Source organism: Lissotriton vulgaris, chromosome 10 (genome assembly GCF_964263255.1).
Source record: "Lissotriton vulgaris chromosome 10, aLisVul1.2, whole genome shotgun sequence".
Taxonomy (NCBI): domain Eukaryota; kingdom Metazoa; phylum Chordata; class Amphibia; order Caudata; family Salamandridae; genus Lissotriton; species Lissotriton vulgaris.
Window position 1 is genome coordinate 830076967 of NC_141698.1, and position 23637 is coordinate 830100603.

The 23637-nt window shown below is 44.5% G+C and overlaps 1 protein-coding gene across 2 annotated transcripts in view; it reads left to right on the forward strand.

Annotated features, from left to right (window-relative positions):
• The window catches only part of ZDHHC3 (zDHHC palmitoyltransferase 3), a 134802-nt gene extending 115373 nt beyond the window's left edge, over positions 1-19429 (forward strand). For both annotated transcript variants that reach the window (XM_086941755.1, XM_086941756.1), the window contains exon 7: positions 14815-19429. In XM_086941755.1, the coding sequence (XP_086797881.1) occupies positions 14815-14973 (159 nt within the window). In that variant the 3' untranslated portion in view covers positions 14974-19429. The remainder of the gene's footprint in view (positions 1-14814) is intronic.
• The last annotated feature ends 4208 nt before the right edge of the window (positions 19430-23637 follow it).

Sequence of the window (23637 nt, forward strand, 5' to 3'; positions counted from 1 at the left end):
GGACATCAGCCTACCGTTTAATGGGAATAATATATCAACTGACGAGAGTTTGCAACTGTACAACACGCCATGCTCACAGACAAATCACAGAGCACATTACAAGTGTTGCTATCCAGATCACCTTCAATTTTCCACTTGGTGGAGGACGTTTTCCACTAAACCTCTGACAGGAGCCTCCTCCTTCTTAGGTCTGAACAAGCAGTGAAAGGCAAGTGGCTTTGGTGGAAAATGCAAGCCTGTTCCCTAGCCACAGCAGAGGCTAATGACTTTCATGGGGCATCTGTCTTTTTCTGAGGGCCACCTTGGGCGGACCTCACCGCTCCTGTGTGAGGGGAGGGCCTATTCTTTATCATCATCAGTAGTCCCAATAAGAGGAACTTCTTAGTGTGTAAAACATGCTCTGCTTTATCCCACAGCTGCCTTCATCCAGTCCATCTCTGTCTCGGTCCGCATCCCAACAGTTTCTGCAAGAGGTCATAAGGTTCAAGGTTGGATCTTAACTGACCCCCAGAAAGGGAAGAAGGAATACTACTTCTGTAACAAATGGTCTAAATGCTGCCCTGGGACTTGACCAATAGTGTGTCATCAATGGGATGCTTTGTATGATTGCACTGATCTGTGCTAGGTTCACTGTTTCATCAGATCAGCATGAAGGGGAGAATCTGGCTTGTCTCAATTTTGTATTCTCTGTGAACTACCCCAGATATTTCTTGGCGCTTTCTATGCGGATTCAGTTCATCAGGACAGGTCTGTACTCCAGTATGTGACTTCCTTCTCTCCTGAGAGGGTAACTTCAAGCAGCCTGATGGTGAACTGCTTTCTCAACAACAAAACAAGCTGGCCTATTCTTTACGGGGACTACAGGCATCCTTCATAGTGTGGTGTTGCCTGTGCCAAACTGCAAATGTGCTTTCTCCAGTTTGAATTGGTGGAAGCTTGGGACCAGTTAGCAACATGTCTGAAACGTTAGTGTTTTTTCATCCTTTATTCCATCCTTGGGATAGTGAGCCCTAGCCCTTAATGTTTGGCAGGAAGCCCCTTTTGCCTGCTGGTCCTAGTTCCTGATCTCAACCTTACAGTGGGGGCTAACCGCGGGCTACACTCCATCAGTGCTAAACTGGAAAATAATCAGATTTGGCCCATTATAAAAACTGGAGCTAAAGGCAGTTTTTCTAGCATTAAAAGCCATTCGACCAGTGGTGAGAACGGGAGTGCTGGTGACTAACAAAGACACCATCACGTCCCTCTTCCATGTGAGAAAACATAGGGACCTCTCCTGTCCACTGTTCTGCCAGCTTGTGGTTGACCTTTTGGGATGCCCATTATTACAGATTGTGTGTCTGATACTAAACAGCTATGAATGGATCAACAGTTCTGGACCCTCTAGCCCGAACAGTCATCCCCATTCTTGTAGGAAGCTGGCTCTTTACATGATATATCAGATTATTGATATATCACATAAAGAGTTCAGGGGTTCCCTAACTAGTGGACAGGGGCTTGCTATGCAATCCCAAAGTGCTCTGTTAGTGGGTAGTGTGGTCGAACAGCCTTAGGCTGAACACAGAAGCGTGCAAGACCTTCACAAAATGCACACAATGGTCAATAAATGATAGGACTCGAGAAGGAGATATGCACCAATTTTTTAACAAGCATTGGTAAATGTAATCGGGTTTATCTTTGTGCTTAATAATAAGCTGTTCTTTGTTGTAAGTTGTAGCTTGTAAGCAATATAAGCAGCGTGAGCTGCTGGTTGGGTGTGTGAAGTGTATATTTTTGAAAAGCACTGTGAGCATGTTGTGCGAGTGCATGATTGATTGTGTTTTGAGTGTGCCAATGTGAGTCGGTGGAATCTGGATAGGATTGTGCATGTGACTGTGTCTCTGTGTGTGTGTGTGTGTGTGTGTGTGTGTGTGTGTGTGTGTGTGTGTGTGTGTGTGTGTGTAAGAGAGCGAGATTGCTGGAACTCAAGCTTCAATTATGTGCATTTGGAAGTGCGTGCGTGTGTGTGAGCATTTGTGCCTGAGTGTGAGTGACAGTGTTAGTCTTTCGGTGAGTGTCTGCGCGAGTTAAGTGACAAGGACAGGACTGCATTGAAATGGTTTAAAATCCCTCGAACAGTGAGCTGGATTCAGCAATATAAAAATATTGTACACTTGTCAACATATTGTTATGCGGACTATTATCACGGCTTTCAGCTCCACAATTACTGCCGCATTAAACACAGAAATGAAATGCAAGAGATACACTTTCTTGTCAGATGTGTAGAACTCACGAGTTTCACTTATTATTAAGTTAATGTTAAAGTCTCGAATATTTAACTTTTATTATTGTGTATTATACAAAAGGCTTTCAGTGCAATCACAGGCCCACACACACGTACCTGCTATCTGTACAAACCAACACTATCTTACCAAGGCACAGTTTTGAAACAAAACGTAATTATTTTTTCTCTTGACAACTTGTGAAGTAACAATGCAGATTGTACGCTTCATTGCTGAGTAAGGCAGCAAGGGGGAGGCTACTGATGTGCTCATTCTGACCTCCGTCTACTCCCAGAAAAGACACCACTGGACTAAAGGAATTGTGGACTGTCAGTGAAGTGAGGCATTTACACCTGGCATGCACCGTAGAATGCTGCTGTGCCCGTCAAAGCATGTAATGAATGAGTGTTTCAGCGTCACCAGACTGCACTGGGACAAGGTCAGCATAATTACAGCGGTCGAGAAAGAACCTGGTTCCACTAAAGAAAGGCTACTAGAACAGAATCCGTCTGGTAATTGTAATTGCATTTATATAGCACTCATAACCCCTGACGTAGCTCTTTAAAAACATCTTGAAATTGCGCTTGAAGCATTAAGCACACAATATAAGCACTGGACTTTCGCATGGTGCAAATTATACATATGGAGGAGCCCCGTCCGACGGTTTCACCTGGCCAGCAGCGACGGAAGATAGCTCAAACTCGAAGACAGAGGGGCCGTGAGCACAAAGAGCTATGACTGCACAGAGAAGTCGGCGAGTAGATAATCCTGGCTTCCATTGTCGAGGGAGGCGGGTGGGTTAAAGAGAAGAGGGGTACTGTGGATGTTTTAAGATGATGGGAGCGGTCAGGGTGAGGTAGCGGGACAAGAAGTGAAACAAGCGCCGTTCTCGGAATTCTCTGAAGTGGAGCTCCCACTGACATTTTTTAAGTGACAGGGCCTGGGGCATAAAAGTGAAGAGTATGCTTTTCAAATAACACACTAAAATAGTTGATTACGTCCACACGTGTCATGAAATGACAGCAGTAGCAGTAAATGCCCTCACCAAGAAGGAACAAGCTAATGCTTCCAAAACCGCCTGAACCTTCTGGAGTGACCCGGGTTAGACAGAAGGAGAGGGCGTCTTGATGCCTCTTAGACGGAGTTAGAAGCTTCATCTAAAGCACAAAATAAATGATCTGGCCAATCAATTATTAGGTTCTTAGTAAGGGAAAATCAATAACTCCGTTAAGTGCATGCATCGTGAGATCTAAAAAGGTGCTACATGCAGGAGACCACCAAGACGTAATAAAGAACCTGGTGAAATTCAAAAGTGAAGGACCATAGTTAATCCAGATATATTATGGTGTTCCATGTGTTTACTAAGAGAGAAACGGCAATTTACATTTTAACCGGAAACTCGTGCTGTTTCCAAATCTTGTCAACCACCAATAATTGATATATAATATTCATGCTAAGTTAAAAAATGAATGCAGCCCGTATTTGATTTTAAGGAAGCATCAGTGAAAAAAACATAAAAACACAGGATTCTTTCTTTAAACCTTTAGGGCCACGTGCTCTTTGTAGAGGAAATAAAATGGTGGGTAAATCTTCCACAACCAAGACTTCACCTCTATAGAGTATTTATTGTCTGGACAGTACCAACATAAAAAAACGTTGGTATCTGAAGAGTGCTGCCTCAAGGTTGAATCCACTGCACGCCCCGCAGGAGTGAGGCAAATCTGTGATCGAAGTAGGAACTCAAAAACATGAGTAGGAGATAACTAGACCACGTATATTGAAATAATCCTTCCAAAGAAGGGAAACAGAAATTGGACAACAACCCTGTGAGCTACTAGAACGCATACGGTGAAATGAGACGCCCGATGTATAGAAGCAAAATGGGACAAAATAAATAAATCTCCATCTACATCATGGGTACTCACAAACTTTCTCTCGGGGGCCGAATTTACAGTGTGGTGTGTGGCAGAGGGCCGCACTGGTGGAGGCGGGGTCAGTGGGGCGGGGAAGGTGCTAGAGTGGAAAAAAACTGTGACCATGAAGTTGAACACAGGCCCCTGCAGCGGACGCGTTCATGCACTGAGCCAACAGACCAGCATACACACACACATATCTCTTTCTCTCTCTCTCATTCTCTTTCTTCCTATCTCTCCCTCCCTCTCTCTGTCTCCCTCCTTCTATCTCTCCCTCTTGCTCCCTCCTTCTCTCTGTCTCCCTCTGTCTCTCTCTATCGCACCTCTCTTTCCCTGTCTCCCTCCCTTTCCTTCCCTCTCTCCGTCTCCCTCTATCTGTGTCCCACTGTCCATCTCCCTCCCTCCCTCTCTCCCTCCCTCTGTCTCCCTCCCTCCCTTCCTCCTTTCCTCGGTCTCCCTTCCTCCTTCTGTCTGTCTCCCTCTGTCCGTCTCCCTCTCTCCCTATGTCTGTCTCCCTATGTCGGTCTCCCTCTCTCCCTCTGTCTCTCTCTCTCTCTGTCTGTCTCTCTCTCTCTGTCTGTCTCTCTCTCTCTGTCTGTCTCTCTCTCTCTGTCTGTCTCTCTCTCTCTGTCTGTCTCTCTGTCTCTGTCTGTCTCTCTCTCTGTCTGTCTCTCTCTCTCTCTCTGTCTGTCTCTCTCTCGCTGTCTGTCTCTATTGCTGTCGGTCTCTCTCGCTGTCCCTCACCCGGGCTCTCACTCCCTGCTGCCCTCCCTCACCCAAGCTCTTACTCCCTGCTGCCCTCCTACCTCTCTCACCCAGGCTCTGACTCCCTGCTGCCCTCCCACACCTGGGCTCTCGCTCCATGCTCTGACCTCCCACCTCCCACACCCGGGCTCTCACTCCCTGCTCTGCCCTCCCTCCTCACCGGGCTCTCACTTACTGCTGCCCTCCCACCTCCCACACCCGGGCTCTCACTCCCTGCTCTGCCCTCCCACTCCCTGCTCTGCCCTCCCACTTCCCTCACCAGGGCTCTCACTCCCTGCTGCCCTCCCACCTCCCTTACCCAGGCTCTCACTCCCTGCTGCCCTCCCACCTTCCTCACCCGGGCTCTCACTCCCTGCTGCCCTCCCACCTCCCTCACCCAGGCTCTGACTCCCTGCTGCCCTCCCACCTCCCTCACCCGGGCTCTCACTCCCTGCTCTGCCCTCCCACCTCCCTCACCTATGCTCTCACTCCATGCTCTGCCCTCCCACCTCCCTCACCCGGGCTCTCACTCCCTGCTGCCCTCCCACCTCCCTCACCCAACCTCTGACTCCCTGCTGCCCTCCCACCTCCCTCACCCGGGCTCTCACTCCCTGCTCTGCCCTCACACCTCACCCAGCTCTCAGTTCCTGCTGTCCTAGGGTGCTCAATGCGTTTCAATGGTAATCAGTCTCTGTAAAAGGAGGCTGCAGGATCTGTCTAGGATGCCAGTCTCGCCAAACTAGCGAGTGGGCTCTGGACTTTCCTTGCTTGGTGACCGTACCAGGGGGGTGGTGGGGGGGGTTACACATCTTTGGTCCGCTTCTCCAAGGCCCAGGGGCGACAGGTGCAAAGGTGTCTTTTAGGCATCAGGTTTATCATTGTTGGAGCAGTCGCAGTAAAGGACGCCTGTGTGCTGAGGCTGTGGGCGACTTCAGGGAGTCCAGGATGGGTCAAGCCACGATGGATCTGAGCTTTGGAGGGCTGGGGAACCTTGCTGGCACTGTAAGCCAACTTCAACTCGGGCAGGAGGCAACAGGTGCAGTGGTTGCTTCAGGTGTCGGGTTTTAGTGTTCCAGAGGCCTCAGAGTCTTTTCTTTGGAGTTTCTTCAGCACAGGTCTGCTGTTCACGGGAGGTCTTGAGTCTTTTTCGAAAAGTGAAACAAAAGGGGATGATGGACGGAGCGTTTGAGCAAATCAAACACTCGCCCCCAGTCAACTGATCTGGGTTTAATCCATCGCCATTCTTTAGCTCACTCAGCCACCCCAGTTCAGACACGGCCATATGCAAATCAGTCTGACTCTGTGCCTCATGGGAACAGTCCAACCCGAACTGCCAAGCCATGTCTTCCCTGGACCGGAAACAAGCCTCCTGGGCCCGGTTTCGGATTCATAATCCTCATCAGCCAGGCTATCTTGAATCCAGTGGCCAAGTGAGCAAGGGGCTCACATCTGAGCATACCCTGCCAACTTAGGGCGAACAAAGCTAAACAAAAGGGCGGTGATGGACGGAGCGTTTGAGCAAATCAAACACTCACCCCCAGTCAACTGATCTAGGTTTAATCCATCACCATTCTTTAGCTCACTCAGCCACCCCAGTTCAGACATGGCCATATGCAAATCAGTCCAGCCCGAACTGCCAAGCCATGTCTTCCCTGGACCGGAAACAGCATCCTATGTTGCATTGAGAGCTCTGTAATTATGTGGCATGTAAATATGTGGCACTGAGTGGTATTTGGAGTGAATGTTGCGTTGAGCGCAGTGTAATTATGTTGCATGTAATTATGTGGCACTGTGTGGTATTTGGAGTGTATGTTGCATTGAGTGAAGTGTAATTATGTGGCGTATAATTATGTGGAACGGAGTGGTATTGTGTGGAGTGTATGTTGTATTCAGTAGAGCGTAATTGTGTGGTGTGATTATGAGGCACTGAGTGGTATTGTTTGGAATGTATGTTGCATCGAGTGCAGTGTAATTATGTGGCACTGAGTGGTATTGTGTGGAGTGTGTGTTGCATTCAGTAGAGTCTAATTATGTGGTGTGTAATTATGTGGCACTGAGTGGTATTTGGAGTGTATGTTTCATTGAGTGCAGTGTAATTATGTAGTATATAATTATGTAGCACAGAGTGGTGTTGTGTGGAGTGTGTTGCATTCAGTAGAGTGTAATTATGTGGTGTGTAATTATGTGGCACTGAGTAGTATTTGGAGTGAATGTTGCATTGAGTGCAGTGTAATTATGTGGCGTGTAATTATGCGACACTGAGTGGTATTTGGAGTGTATGTTGCATTGAGTGCAGTGTAATTATCTTGCATATAACTATATGGCACTGAGTGGTATTTGGAGTGTATGTTGCATTGAGTGCAGTGTAATTATGTGGCATGTAATTATGCGACACTGAGTGGTATTTGGAGTGTATGTTGCATTGAGTGCAGTGTAATTATGTATCATATAATTATGTGGTACTGAGTGTTATTATAAGGAGTGTATGTTGTATTCAGTAGAGTGTAATTGTGTGGCGTGTAGTTATGTGGCACTGAGTGGTATTGTTTGGAGTGTATGTTGCATTGTAATTATGTAGCATATAATTATGTGGCATTCAGTGGTATTGTGTGGAGTGTGTTGCATTCAGTTTAGTTTACTTGTTTGGCGTGTAATTATGTGGCACTGAGTGGTATTGTTTGGATGTATGTTGCATTGAGTGCAGTGTAATCGTGCAGCATACGATTATGTGGCAATGATTGGTATTGTGTGGAGTGTGTTGCTTTCAGTAGAGTGTAATTGTGGCGTGTAATTATGTGGCACTGAGTGGTATTTGGAGTGTATGTTGCATTGAGTGCAGTGTAATTATGTGGTGTGTAATTATGTGGCACTAAGTTGTATTTGGAGTGCATGTTGCATTGAGTGCAGTGTAATCATGCAGCATATGGTTATGTGGCAATGATTGGTATTGTGTGGAGTGTGTGTTGCTTTCAGTAGAGTGTAAATATGTGGCGTGTAATTATGTGGCACTGAGTGGTATTTGGAGTGTATGTTGCATTGAGTGCAGTGTAATTATGTGGTGTGTAATTATGTGGCACTGAGTTGTATTTGGAGTGCATGTTGCATTGAGTGCAGTGTAATTATGTGGCACTGAGTGGTATTTGGAGTGTATGTTGCATTGAGTGCAGTGTAATTATGTGGCACTGAGTGGTATTTGGAGTGTACGTTGCATGGAGTGCAGTGTAATTATGTGGTACTGAGTGGTATTTGGAGTGTACGTTGCGTTGAGCGCAGTGTAATTATGTTGCGTGTAATTATGTGGCACTGAGTGATAGTTGGAGTGTATATTGCATTGAGTGCAGTGTAATTAGGTGCAGTGTGTAATTAGGTGCAGTGTGTAATTAGGTGCAGTGTGTGTGAGGGTGCTGAGTGTGTGAGGGTGCTGAGTGTGTGTGAGGGTGCTGAGTGTGTGTGAGGGTGCAGAGTGTGTGTGAGGGTGCAGAGTGTGTGTGAGGGTGCAGAGTGTGTGTGGCTGCAGAGTGTGAGGGTGCAGAGTGTGTGGCCTAAAGTAGTGCAAGGGTGCAGTGTGTGTGATCTGAAGTAGTGTGAGGGCACAGTGTGTGTGTGGACTAAAGTAGTCTGAGGGTGCAGTGTCTGTGGACTAAAGTAGTGTGTGGGCTCAGTGTGTCTGGCCTAAAGTGTGAGCTTGCAGTGTGTGAGCTTGCAGTGTGTGAGCGTGCAGTGTGTGAGCGTGCAGTGTGTGAGCGTGCGATGTGTGAGCGTGCGATGTGTGAGCGTGCGATGTGTGAACGTGCGATGTGTGAGCGTGCAGTGTGTGAGCGTGCAGTGTGTGAGGCCTAAAGTAGTGTGAGTGCGCAGTGTGTGAGTGCGCAGTGTGTGTGGCCTAAAGTAGTGTGAGGGCGCAGTGTGTGTGGCCTAAAGTAGTGTGAGGGCGCAGTGTGTGTGGCTTAAAGTAGTGTGAGGGCTCAGTGTGTGTGGCCTAAAGTAGTGTGAGTGCGCAGTGTGTCTAAGTGTCATTATAATGTACATGGTGCTCATGTAATTCACTCCAGTGCCTTCAGGTACATGAGTGAGGGCGCAGGACATGGCTGAAGCAGGGGGCTGAGTAAAACAGAGCACGGAAAAGGACGTGGTGGGTTAAAAAACACTATGGCGGCAAGCAGGTCAGGGGCTAGTGGGTTAACACAATGAATGCATGCCTAAGGTTGAGGTGCTGACCCTGGAACTGGGTTCAACTCTGGGTCAAAAGCAATTAGGGTGTTGTCTGTAAACAACAAGCTCTGGCATTGCGAGGAGGGGAGCGGGGGAGCGGATTCCTTTGAAGTGTAAACCAGCATGTGTGCGGAGAGAGGCTGACAAATGGTGTGCGATGTACATGCGCTGTTGTCAATCCGCCTGGAAAAAGCCTTTGGGAGCAGTTTTTAAAGCCCCCACTTAATAACTCGCCAAGCATTGCTAACGCAATGGCTTAGACGAGACCTAAAAAAGTGCTTACAGACTTATGAAGGAGACCGTGTAACGCCACAGGTAAAAGATCCAGTCCTCATGCGAGGTAGCAAACACTGACAAGGCGGAAACAAGGAGGGACTAACAAGACTCATAATCAATCGGAAGCCAGCATTTGCCAAGAACAATGACACCAGCCAATGAAAAATATGGGAGGAGAGTGGGCAAAGCTTCTACAGCATACTCTACTACAGCATGCCTCGCAGAGCGAGCAGCGCATGCTCACTGCCACTAGGCTCGACTTAAATATATCTGATATATTGTATATAATACATAGACCAAAACCACATAAGCCAATAATCACTTTACCAACTAGGCTATAGTCATAACGTCACAGGTAGTGCAATAGGATAAAGACTTATGTGTTGCACATGTCATAAACTCTATCACTGTACATATTATGCAAATCCTGAAATAATACTCATTGTGTCATTGCAAGGCATAAATCGAAGCATATCATAACATCAGTGCATGAATATGAAGCAGTTTAGTGAGAATGAAAACCCATAAATCACCATATGTCCTCTGTAGCGCAGAAAGCACAAAGCCATGTCATTAACATTCAACGAGCAGCAACCTGCCCTCCTAATACATAGTATACAGTACTTCTGCCCCCCACAAATAGGCTACCAGGCCACCTGCCCACCCACAACAGTGAATACAGTACTTTCCTCAATGAAACAGTGGCCTCGGTGGAGGACTTTCCTAGGAATGCCTCTTAAGAATTGTCTTCAAAGTTTGTGTCCACATGGAGGAATGTATGATGTAACTTAGCGTGCCATTACTTAGCATGCTTTTTTTTACGAGGTTTTTACTTCGCAAATGCCTTTAATTATCAGTATTTTATAACGCATGCCATTACTTCGCAAATTCATTGAAAACCATTAAAGTGGCATTACTTAGCAGTACATTACTTCGCAGGTTTTTACTACACATACATATTCTTTTTAACAGTTTTTTCACTATACACCAACACTACCCTCCACACCCCCTACACTTCCCTAAACCCTAAAACACTACCCTACACTACACATACGCTACAGCACTACCCTAAAACAATTAAAGAAGTCATGAACTTGCAGGGGTCGCACAAAATAGTCTGGCTCTCTAAAATGAAGGAACTTCTGATGGCCATTGGCCTATGGGTGGCGTGGGAGTCTGGTGCTTCATTACCCAAACTGGAAGTCAAGCGGGCTTACTGGCCTTGGGTCGACGCCCAAGAATCTAGAGGGGATAACTTGGGCAGACTCACGGACGAGTTTCGACTGCATAAGTCTGTACCCTTGCTTGAACCCTACATGGACTTCATTAGAAAACCCAAAGATAGGGCCTTATATGTTCAGTTTAGAATGGGAACCCTACCAGTCCATGAACGCACCTCTAAATGGAAACCACCCTACCAGACGCTTGCCACCTGTCCGCACTGCAGCACTGAACTGGAAACTATCCCACATGTTTTGTCTGCAGTGCCTACAATAAGCCCAGATCCAAATGGCTAAAACCTGTCTGTCGCCTACTTGAGACCAGAGGCTATGCCCCAGCACTAAGAATTTTACAATCTAACCCTAATACAGTATTGGCGTGTAGGGTAGCCAAATTTCTCAGCTGGGCATGGGTGATCAGATTTAAAGCTATGTGATGAATTCTTTCCTACGCAACCCCTTGTTGTTCTCTTTTTATCTAACTCAAAGCTGTAAATGGTTTAATACTGTTTTAACTCGCCTTTTTAACTATTTATTAAGTGTTTTTTAATAACATGAATTGTATTTTTATTGTTATGTGCTTTTAAGATATTTCTATATCGAAATAAAGCTTTGTACTACCTAAAACAATTCCCCCTACACTACACATACACTACCCTAAACACTCCAACACTACCCTAAAATACTACCCCCTACACTACACATACACTACAACACTACCCTTAACCACTACCCTACACATATACTACAACACTACCCTAAACCCTAAAACACTACCCCCTACATTACACAACAACACTACCCTAAACACTACAACACTACCCCTACACTACACATACACTACAACACTACACTAAACCCTAAAACACTACCCTACACTACATGTACACTACAACACTACCCTAAACCACTACCCCCTACACTACACATACACTACAACACTGCCCTATAACCTAAACACTACCCCCTACACTACACATACACTACACTACCCTATAACCTAAAACACTACCCCTACACTACACGTACACTAAAAAACTACCCTAAACCATAAAATACTACTCCTACACTACACATATCCTAAAACACTGCCCCCTACACTACACATACACTACCCTAAGCCCTAAAGCACTACCCACTACACATACACTACAACACTACCCTAACTACACTGCCCCACTTACCTCTCTCTCCTCGTGGTCCCTCTCTTCACCTTCAACCATGGATCCACTCTTCTCCTGCTTCATGGTGCACGTTGTGGTAAATAGTCTGCAAATAATTTAATTTGTGAAGTAACGGCATATGCGAAGTAACTGCATATGCGACTTAAAGGCATGCTAAGTAGAAGCATGCGTAGTAATGGACTATGCGAAGTAAAAGTTGCTAAGTAAAAGAATAGCAAAGTAAAAGTTGCTAAGTAATGGTTGTTTCCCACATGGAGGAGGGCACACACTGGAAAATTAAGATACAAGGCCTTGCTGGTTTCTGACACACCCGTCCTCCAGTCAGAATGCTCAAAAGCAGCTGCCCGTGTCACACGGTAAACCTGCTATCGACCTCTGGAAACGTACCCTGTGTAAGGTGTGCTGCCCACAAATGAGCTCAGAAGTGCCTCTTCTATGGACCTCCACAGTACCTTCCTGGCTGGTCGACGCAGCAGGATAATGAGCGAACCTGACTGGGCTGCCCTGGCTTAGTTTGTGACAGTCTCAGCTGCTGCCCGGGTGTCCATAGGTGAACTCCAGCTGCGGTGATCTCACTCCCGCCCAGCTCTTCACTCTCGGTTACAGTGGAGGTGCTGCTTTGGGCTCGTCCTGCTCAACCTGGGCAACACTGGCCCGACAATACGAAGGGGGTCGCCAAACCCGGGAGAGGCCAAAAGTGATACACATCAGCCCTTCAGGGATCCTCCCAACACACAGGAGATGGTGCAACGTCCGTATAGCCTTTCAGGATTCCGGCCCTTAGGAGAACAGCAGCGCTCAGCATGCACTAGTGACATCACAACTGCCCAATGCACTCTGATTATGAGCCATGAACAATGAAGCGCTCACCATGCACTAGTAGATAAAAGCATAAAGTGCTCCCCATGCTCTCGTGTTGAGCAAGATGCAAGCCAGAAGAGGGAAATCTCTTGGGATCCAAATATGCTCTTTGTCACTACCAGGACATGCCACACAACCTGGGCACATGCCCTACCTTTTATCTTCACAGCACCCTGTCAATAGGGCCACCTAGGGCCTACCTTAGGAGTTACCTATATCAAATAAATGGGGAGTTTCAGGCTTGGCAAGTAACTTTAAATGCCAAGTCACTGTGGCAGTAAACTGCGCATGCATGCCCTGCTGTGGCAGAGGCCCGAGATCGGTTTGAAAGGCTACTTCGGTGGGTGGTGCAAGCAGCCCGGCAGACCCTCTAGTAGCATTTAATTTACAGGCCCTGGGTATATAGGATATCACTGTACAAGGGACTTTCAGGTAAATTAAATATGCCAATACAGGTGTAGACCAATAATACCAAGTTTAAAGGAAAAACACATGCACTGATCAGCAGTGGTAAAGTGCCCAGAGCCCTAAAGCTAACAAAAGCAGGTCGGGAAAAAATACCGGAGGAAGGCAGAAAGCTTGGGGATAACCCTGAAAAAAGTGCCAGGTCCAACATCTACCACTCTTTGCTATGCTCTTAACAGAGGCAAGATCCAACTATGTCCAAGCACTCCCCAAAAGCTGTAAGGCAGCATCTGTGGCAGTCACCAGGAATGTACATGTCCAAGACACAAACCTGGCTACGGTTCCTTTTCCTCATTTAGAAGCTCGTGCAATGTATCAGTTCAGGTTAATAGTTCTATCCAGTGCAATCATCTTCCTTAGGCAGATCCTTCTGCCACCCTAGGAATGCACATGAAACTGGCCAAAAGTATTAGAAGGCTGCTCTCAAAAGTTCACTCATAATGACAAAGCCAATCTCTGTAGCCTAGTCTCGATGTCATTCCACCACTCAAGACAGGTTCTCAGATCTTCCTTCAGCAATCCACATATTACTTGCATTATTGAGTGATCAGTTTGATTCTGTGTCTTCGTTCAAAGAATTGCTGGTTTATTTCGGTTGACAACTGGCTATCTGATTCTTTGGAAACTAGTGGCATGTTTGAATCTTCTCTTAGTGTTCTTTATTTCTTTTCAGGAAGTAGATAGTTAATTTTTCCTCTTCTCATTACTCTTGTATCCCAAAAGAGAGCTCTCAGGAAGAGGACCCAGCAGGTCTCCACTGAAAACATTGAAGATTTCTTCTAAAGGTTGAAAGAGAATGCAAGTATAAGACTTGGCATGTAATAGGGCCTAGAACAGACTTAGATGGCCCCCGGGTGTCGTACCCTTCCTGCTCAGCTCTCGTTCTCCTCTACAGCTGCCAATCTCCCACTCCAGAAACCGATGGTGTTCGCTAATTTCCGATTACATTTGTTGTTCAGGAGAGCAGTGTAACATCTACCAAAAGGAGACGTAATAGTGTTATGTAAAGAAATATGTATACGGTTTTTTTATATCCACGTTTGCTGCTCCCTCCTCCTCTAAGCAGATTCCCTTTCACCCCCTTACGATTCTGGATTCTTGTTGCTCGTCCTTCTCACTGGAGCCTGCCTAACCCCCCCCCCCCCCCCCCCAACCCCGCTTCCTACCCGACATCCACACCGTGAGGTTTTTGACACTGTCCCTATTGCTCTGTTGACTACTTTCAAGTTAAAGTGGATAGCTTACCTATAGATGTACTTGTCAGATTATTTTTGGCGTTGGTGCATTTGTTCTGTTGTTGCATGCATTTGTATATGTTTGTGGTTTTGAAAGAGAACCAAATAAAATATTTTGCCTTTTCTTATTTGCTTCCATCATAAACTGCAAGGCAAATATAAACTCTCAACTCGCTTTTGCATTTAAAGCAGTTCTGAATACTCTGAAAGCAATCTCTGAGTCTTTAAGGCTCCCGGCAGTATGTTTGTACAGAAAAACGAGACCGGACTTTGTGTTTTTTTGTTAATGTTACACAAGATTTACTGTACCAAGGCTTATACCATGCTTCGAGTTTCTACCCATTGAAGCACAGCCGGTTTGCCGTAAAAATCATCACTTTTTCTTCTGTGAAGCGGCTAAAACTTGCTTGGCTTAAAGTGATTTTTTTATTTTTTTATTTCAGGGAATAGAACAATTAAAAAAAGAAGAGAGAAAATGGGCTAAAAAAACAAAATGGATGAACTTGAAAGCAGTATTTGGTCACCCGTTTTCTATATCGTGGCTCAGTCCATTTGTTACACCAGAACAAGGAAAGACCGACCAGTACCAGTATGTGGTCTAAGGAATCCAAGACCAACAAGTCTGCTGCTTGAATAAATAAAAAAACGTTGCAGCGTTAATATTTTACTAATTTTCATGAATGTTTAAAGAAATGGAAAGCTAGACCCATTCACTTGTCACAGAAACTCCCATACATCCAAATATTGTCTATTTTTTTTAATTAGTTGGTTTACAGCATTTGGTTTTCTCTGCTTTTCGAATATGGCAATCATACTATTGAGGGCAAATTAGTAAGGGCAATGCTCTTGTTATTCTGTTTTGTTTGATTTTCATCTCTACAGCCTTTGCAATGAACTCACTGCTTAAGTGACAGTAATGTGAGAGGTGATTCAGACCTAATCAACAATGGTGAATATTTTAATTGTATCGCCTCAACGTTAGCAGAAATACTGGGACTGAAAGGGAAAAATGTTATTTAAATAATATATATTTTAATCGAATTTGAAAGAAATTCGAAGAACCATGCATTCCATTCAACATTAATAAAAATAACAATGCCGGTGTGAGCCATGAACACACTTCCCACTCATGTGTATACCATTTCATATATACCGTAGTACTTCAACGGTTTAGTAGTAAATCAGAATGCATTGGACCAATCAGGAATAAAATGCACAGTTTGGTTGTGCATTCAGAAAAGGCATACAGTTAGGCTGAAATGTGCTCACCTCTAAAAGAAATATTGTAGCATGTAAAGGAGCTTTATTTATTGAGTCAGTCGTATTCGTTGGTTTGTCAACCAATTCAGGTGTCTTTAAAAAAAAGAATAAAACAAATGCATTTAATGAAACAAATGGAAGGCAGATACAATAAAGTATATCATCTTGTACAACTGCAGTGTACTTTTAGAAGAATTAAAACACTATGCTGATTGTTCAATATGATTTACTTCCTTACACAAAGCTGATTTAACAGCTCTTTTAGCCATTTCCGACACCTGGATACTTTATAGCCATCACATTTAGTACAGAATTACAGTGGTCAGAATTGGAGTATTGCTGAGAACTAATGAACATGCTAAGGTGCTGTGGAGATGTGGCTTAGCGTCTCAGGTCTGCTGTCTTTGGACCCTGAGGACCCAAGCACGAATCCAGCGCCTCGGTGCTTGACCCAACATCATATGATTCTTGGAGAATCACTTAATCTCCCTGTGCCTAAATATGTGTAAAGTGTATTTGTGCAGTCCCCACATACATGTACCCATTGCTTCACAGCTAGGTTTACTCCAAGTGTTGGCTTTACGGCACGTTATTGCTAGGAATAGCCTAATGATCGCTGATTGTATGTTTGCGATATATCTGCAACAGAAAGTATGTCACTCTCAATGCAGATGCCACTCCTAGCTCGGTACACTGTACCTCAGTTGCAGAGCCTGGAGCAACTGAATATAGCCCTACTAGATATAGGGAAAGACTCCTCCCTTGACTGAAAGGTTCACGCAGGTTTTGTGAAGCAGGAGCACAACGTCCATTATGAAGTCGAGTTTGTTAATGTGAATCAACAGTACTGACTGTAACATATTCTGCAGAGGAGATTTCAAGGTGCATAATCTGACATTCTTTGAATTGAGTGATGAGGCAGACCTTTTAGCTGCAGGTCTCCGGTTCACTCGATGAGCGGAATGCAGGGATCTATTTCTTGAGGAATAGTTCAAGAACTGACGACAAAAGAAGGCACCACTGCAATGATCCACTCCTGTTTTGAAGACCACAGAGAATGTGTGCTCAGTTAGAGGACGTTGTATGCAAGAACCTTAAGGTAGGTTAATGGTACTTAAGAGTTTCTGTGCCATGTGGGGTGGAGGAAGAGGTCAAAGGGATGGGGAGCGGAGGGGAAGTTATAGACAAAGTAATTGCACCTCCATGAACTACAGCTGGGTGGTGAGGATACTGCAGAGGTAATGCAAGCTTTGCAGGACCAGGCATTATGCAGTAGTTTGTGCCGGGAATTTCAGAACAAATGAGCACCAAACTAGTGGTCTCTGGGGGACCCCTTTTCTACCTTTCTTCTTATGCTAAGCATGGGATTCGTACAGTCTCGTGACATGAAAGTAGGAGTTTAATAAGAACCAACCACAAAGAAACCAACTTGACAGTTGATTTTGCCTTCTTGCTTAACAGACTAATGTTGGAAGTTATTTCCATACTGTTCGCCTACATGTCCAGAATTGTACAGCAATCTTGTAGCATGCATGTAAAATATTACATCAGGGAGTAAGGATCATCCAGTTCTGATTGGATAGTCAGGGATTATATAATATATATTTTCCGTGCAGGACTGAAGCATTAAATAGTCTAATTTAAGCAGTTTATCAAACCCTTCCCAGCATGTTGATATACATTTCTTCATGACACCTAGTCTTCGCCCATTTCCCTTCCAGATATTACATTGTCTTACATTCAAAGTCCTTCCTTCACTGGTTGTGATGCTGATTTCTATTAGCATTAGTTGGTAATCAAATCTGTATTAAAAGAAATTGGGAACTGCTACGTCGCAGAGCCAGAGTGTTGCAATAATCACTAAAACCCGTTAGTTCTTTGTCTTTATATATACACCGTCCACTCTTTAACATTCCTGATCTACCTACTGCCACAACTATTCAGGCCAGTACCCTTGAACAATTGCATAATACAGAGTGAGATATCCTTTTAGAGCAGGGTTATCCAAAGTTAGTCAGCAAGGACAGGAACCCTCCAACTTTTCTGGATTGCCTCTGACTATGTAACAGATTCCTATTTTGATCAATTGCAAGTTAATTTATCACATGTGGCTATCCTGCATATCTGACTCCTGCTTACATGGGCCATTGTTGAACGACCATTTTCTAGAAGGTGGTGCTTTCTTCCTACCTCCAATGAGAAATCAATCCTTCAAAAGGCCCTCCGATGGGTGGTTGTTTTTGCAGCTTGTTGGGCCTCGAATCAAAGGCATTATTAATGAGATAGGTCTTCCACTTCTTACTATTGTGGAGTGTTTATGCAGCGGATGTTCTCAGCATCATTGCACTACATTTTGCAGTTGAGCTGCGCAATGAGTGATCGCATGAAAAATCTAAAATTCAAAATATCCAATTCTGTAACTCAATGTGGCAATGCTTGTTAGAAACATCAGCAAGTCCTGAAACAAGTAGTACTTAGGCAATAATGTTCGCGCTGGCCCCCTTTTCCCTTTTCAATTTTGGGAAAGCCGTCCATTAGATGACTGAACATTTATTTTTTGGCCCAGAGCTGTACCATTCTCGCTTTAGGTTTCACCCACCTCAGTTTTCTGTGCGGCCAAACTGCTACTCGTTTGTGCATCAAGCAACTACCTAAAACTACTGCTAAAATGTCAGTGTTCTACTGGTGAAATTCCTCTGAGGGTAGAATTGGAGATCATTGCCATTGATCAGATATCAAACCTACGGGACACTTTCCTTTTGGGCTGTGTTATCGTAGAGCTATCTAAGTAAACAATATATTGAATCATTAGGAAAGTGCATGGGGCAGCGATGCATATAACTTAGCACTGTTAACTTAGCCCTGGACTGCATTTACAAATCTAGGTTTTCTCGTTAATTGCATCCTCCCAAGTACATGGCCAAACAGAACTTTACATGTGCTGCTCGAACAAATAATAGACCATGGAAATGGCAAGAGCATCATAGTGGCATGCAGTTCAAACCGTAGGCAGAACTAATCTCATCTTGATAAAAGCAAGATGGCTTGGTTACCAAAATGCTCATTGCTGACTTAGTCAGTAGTACACATGCTGCTAACTCAGTCTTTCAGACGTTTGCAGTTTTTTAATACATTAGGCAATAAAGACACTGCTATTTACGCTATTTGAAAGTATTCTAAATGTGGGTTCTCGTTTCTACCTGATGTGGTTTCATTAAATAGCTGATATGTATATTCAGCTGTTGTCCTGTTAGTAGCGCAGTATAGGCGTAGAGTGATTGGGAAAGGACTTATTGCCTATATTAAAAAAATAGGCTAGTTAGTCCCTCTAAATTAAGTTCCAACAAAATGTAGCTATTCCTTGCCCAATCCTAATTAGTGAGCTTTCGATTAGAGCATGGAATCGGGAGCAACAGTGGATCATCTGCTTTCCGTAATAGGTAAACTGAGAAACATTGGAATAACGGGGTTTATGCTCCTAACAATTAATTTAATTTTACCCGCCGCTGGTTTGAAAACTTTTTTTTTTATATGATCCTTTAAAATCTGTGTGGGCTTGTAACTTGTTTTTGCTCCTGTGCCGGAATTTATTCAAAAGTCCCAAGGAAGTATTGTTTGAAATAGAAGACTTTCACAAACAAAGCACATTAAGTTTGGTTAAAGTGACTGTATGCCGAATTAAGCATGCATCTTTTTTCTTACTTTTTTAATTTATATTATTGAATGATGTTTTGTACTGATGTTTGATTTTATGGATTTTAATATCCGAATAAATCATAATGGTGATGATAATGAAAAGTGAGAATTGACAGCCACGTTTCTTAAACTATCTAGATTCTAGAATCTGGAGAACATAGTTTTCTTTTTTTATAAGCCTGTCCAAGCAATATAGATTACTTTATCCCAGATTACAATAGCCGCAATACAGAAGATCACACTGAACCCCTGTGCATACTAATGAAGAAACCTAATTCCCCATCAATGCAATTCAAGGGTATTTCAGCATGGATACAAAGTGAATGAAAAGGTTTTTGGCAATGGGAAAAGGGGGGTGTTTCTGGCATGAATAAAAATCAGCTGGGCATCTTTAATCAAGTACTGGGTTGATGAGCACACTGTGATTAGTGCGGTTTCCTTTTCCATGATCCACTACTGCCAGTTCCAGTTTTCTGCCCAGCAGCAATTTTCTTGATTTTAATACTCTTTTGTCATTCTTTACAAACTAAGTTTTCATTTGTTTGAAAATGTCCTTTCCATTTCAAGCTGTTGCAAAAGGTTGTTCCTTCAAATTTTTATTATTTTGCTCTTTCCTCGTGTTCCACTTTTGACTGTGCTAGACACCTTTTTGTCATACAATTCAAGCAGTGCATCTGTGCTGGAATAGTAGTGCATTCTCTCCAAAGCAGATTCCAATAGGGAAAATGGAGTATCGGGAAGATAATGATGGGCTTCATGCTCAATAAACTCTGCATAGATATTGGTAATATAGTGAAACATCAATACTTTAAATTTTGAGGTACCAGAGAGTGTCATTTTACTCTTATTGAAGTATTTGTGGTAATTATATTACTGAAAATGGGCTAAGAACTCCCATATTTTGTTTTTGTGCTAATCCCCAGTGTGGCACTCACATTATTTAAAAAGCATCCGAACTCCAGCCAATTAGGCCAATGTGTTCTTAAATCTACTGCTCCTAGAGACTACCACATATTAGGTTTCTACCACATGTTGTGTACTAATGGAGTCCATGTAGAGCTCTGCTATATTTTTAAGTTGAATGTTTTTTACACATATATTTCTTCATCTTTTTTCTAGGCTTCTTTTACAAGCTCTCAACCAACTTTTCCAGCTTGAGAGAGTTGTTTGTGGGCATCACTTCATCTGCAGTGTTAGCCTTGTTTAGGCCTGTTGCCATGTGTCAAAAAGATGTTTGTGATGTGCTCATGTAAAGTGTGCTGTTAGTGCCTTCACCATAACCATAAGGCCCGGTATTTTAAAGTCTGCCTCAAATTATCTAGAAAGATTCTTAAAGTCAAGGAAACTCATCGCCTGTATTTTCTTATCAAATGTTCAACCAAGGATACCTCACTTCAGGGGAATGATTCAGCGTGGAGTGCTCCCTTTGCACTGTCCATTGAGGCACAAAAACCTTCCTGAATGTGGACTTCAAAATGCAAAAAGTGCATTATTATGAAGGGACTTCACTTCCATGGAACCTCCTACCAAGGTCTCCAAAAGGCAGGTCAAACCTCAGTCATAGGACAGGGCGGTAGAAATCTAGCAAAAACATCAACACTAATGCTGCCTACGTAGTCAACGAATCCATCACTAACTACATTTTCAAAGTACCGCCAGGTGATGTCCAACTTCTTATCGATTTGACTGCCGTCATCTTCAGCGACCTCTGAAGCAACCTCATCTCATGACACAACATCTCCTGAATACTTCTACTTCGCACACCCAGACGCCTGTTAGACCTTTAGCAGCTTTTTGCTCAGACTAAAGTGTCTTTGGCCACCAAGAAATGCCAAGCTAAATGAATAAGTTTTGTTTTGTTTGATCCAAGGGTTTCAAGCAGTATCTTTACCACTACATATGATCTGTCGCTCCATACTACGCCTGCTCAAATCAAGTATGTTATACAATTTAGTGAGTTCTGTTTCAGCAAGTAGTTGGTTTGGGCGGTCTGCAGAGACATCATCTTTTCACCCACAGGATTGTCTAAGGTTTCTGAAGAGTTTGTTCAGAGCCTTTGTACTGGTGCATCTACAAACTATCAGATGAGAGAGCTCATGCAGTCTTATTTCAATTCATCTGTGACTGTTTATAGGGTGGATATCAAGAATATTGCATGGAAAGTAGAGCTTTTTCTGGCATTAATCTTCACTGGTGAGCGTGTTGCTAACCTTTACTATCAAGGAGCCCCTCTTGAGGTTTCATAAGCATGGAATAGTGTAAAAGGTGAGCCCACATTACTATCGATGCCCGGGCTGCTGGCGCAGGCCGCCTCTTAGTTCCCATTCTGAATAGTTACCAAATAAAGAGACGGGCGCTGGAAGCAGGAATCACAAGAACAGAATTTATTACTCATGAGGAGAGCCTGTCATTTCGGACACGAAACACAGTGTCTGTCGGGAGGTGCTCTAACAAGTGAGCTGAGACATCTTTTATACCTTACAAAACACTTGGCATTACAATCAGGACATTGTGACACAAAGAAAAGACATCCCTATAATCCTCGTGTCAATCCTACCCCACATATGTTATCAATAGAGACCCTTGAACTGTAGATAAGGGAGGGGGCAATGACGCAGCTGAGTGTTCCGCTGATTATTAGGAGATGTGCGCCTGATCGTATCCCAAGGGGTGGGGAAGCCAGGATCAATAGTGGGTTCTTTGAAGAGGAGTGACTCCATACCATAAGGGGCAATAAACAGTATCTTCCGGCTTAGGCGATGGCCTCGGACATGTGTGGACAGTCCATCGCGGAGGGAGGGTTTACTAACAGAGGGGTTATTCATAAAAGGAAAGGAGGTGTTGGTCAGGCGCGGCCGGGACTCCCAAGGACAGGGTCTTGCAGAAGAGGAAGGTTTATGACTTGTCCATGTGAGGGAGGAGGGGGGAGCCAAAGTGCGCACAGGGACAGAGTCGCACAGAGAGAAAGGTCTTGTGACCTGTACATGAGAGAACAGGGGCAGTCAGATACAGCTGGGGGGGTTATGTCAGCTGAGACGAAGGATCCCTCTTCAAGAGTGAATGGGGGGTTTGCGTGGGTCAAGCAGGAGGGTTGCCTTTCATAGCAGGGTCGTGCAGAGGGAGAGGGTGTCATGGTCTATGCATGTGAGAGGGGGTTTAAGATACGCGCAGGAGGGAAGCCGGGGATTCCAATGGGCAAAAGGCGATGGTGCCTAGAATGGCTGTCACGTACATATGGGTACGGGCTTTTACTGGCGGAGTGATGCGGTCAATATTTTATGGTATTCATGGTGCTTACAGGGAGAGGAGTGGGAAAAGGGAAATGAACGCTGTTTATGTACATCAATTTTTCTAATTTTCCACAGTCGCCCCTTTTACATTACAGAGTTCATTTTTGTACTTGATAGGGGTACAAATAAACAGGCGTAGTCGAAGAATTAGCATTTGTCAATACTAACATTTGGCATATAATCATGGACAGTTGATGTGATGGGCAGAATGCAGCACATAGGAAATTGCATTTCGTTGAGTTCCTAACATTTAAACGCACTACATAGCATAAAGACCTCTGACTTTCTCAAAAATGTGACCAATGAACATTTTGACCAAGTGGTTGAGGGCGGAATTCAGTTCAATACACAAGATCTCTTCATCACAGTGTCTTTTTAGCAGTGAGCCATCACTGGTAGGCTCTAGTCCGTGTCCTTTCGTTGGCACTGTTGAGCACCGGCGGTGGAGCTATAGGTCCAGCTCGAGTCCATCCTTACGCGTTGCAGGGTGCGGTCAGTCCTCTGCTGTTAGACCACAGTCCTGTTCCCTAATCAATCCTTTTAGTGGCGCCTTATGCTCGGCACCCATATTCCTGCGGCGTACCCCATTTCCACCTGGATGTTGTTCTTTCTTTCGACAAGAAGTCATGTGGAAAAGAGGGTGTGTGGTTTCGATAGTCGTTGGGAGTGAGAGGGCGGAGTGGGGGCAGATTTTCCTGGGACACACCAAAGGGACCAAGGGAGCAAATGATAACAAGCAAGCAAGCCCATCAACCGGGCTTGAGGAGGGGGACGGAAGCTTCAGGCGCGTGTGGGTAGGCGGACAAAAAGGCTTCAGGACAGCCCTTCATCCTTTCGTTTTACCACATTGGAGAGTGCTGTCTCGTCCCGTATTCCTGTCGTGCTGGGGCTCCATCTTTGGTCGATGTCGCATGTGTCCCATGATCTGCGGCCAGGCTGTGTGTCACGTCCGACCCTTCTCCTCCGGTGATCGTATATCTTTGAAATAGGTACAAAACAAGCTTTAGAGAACTGGTCAGG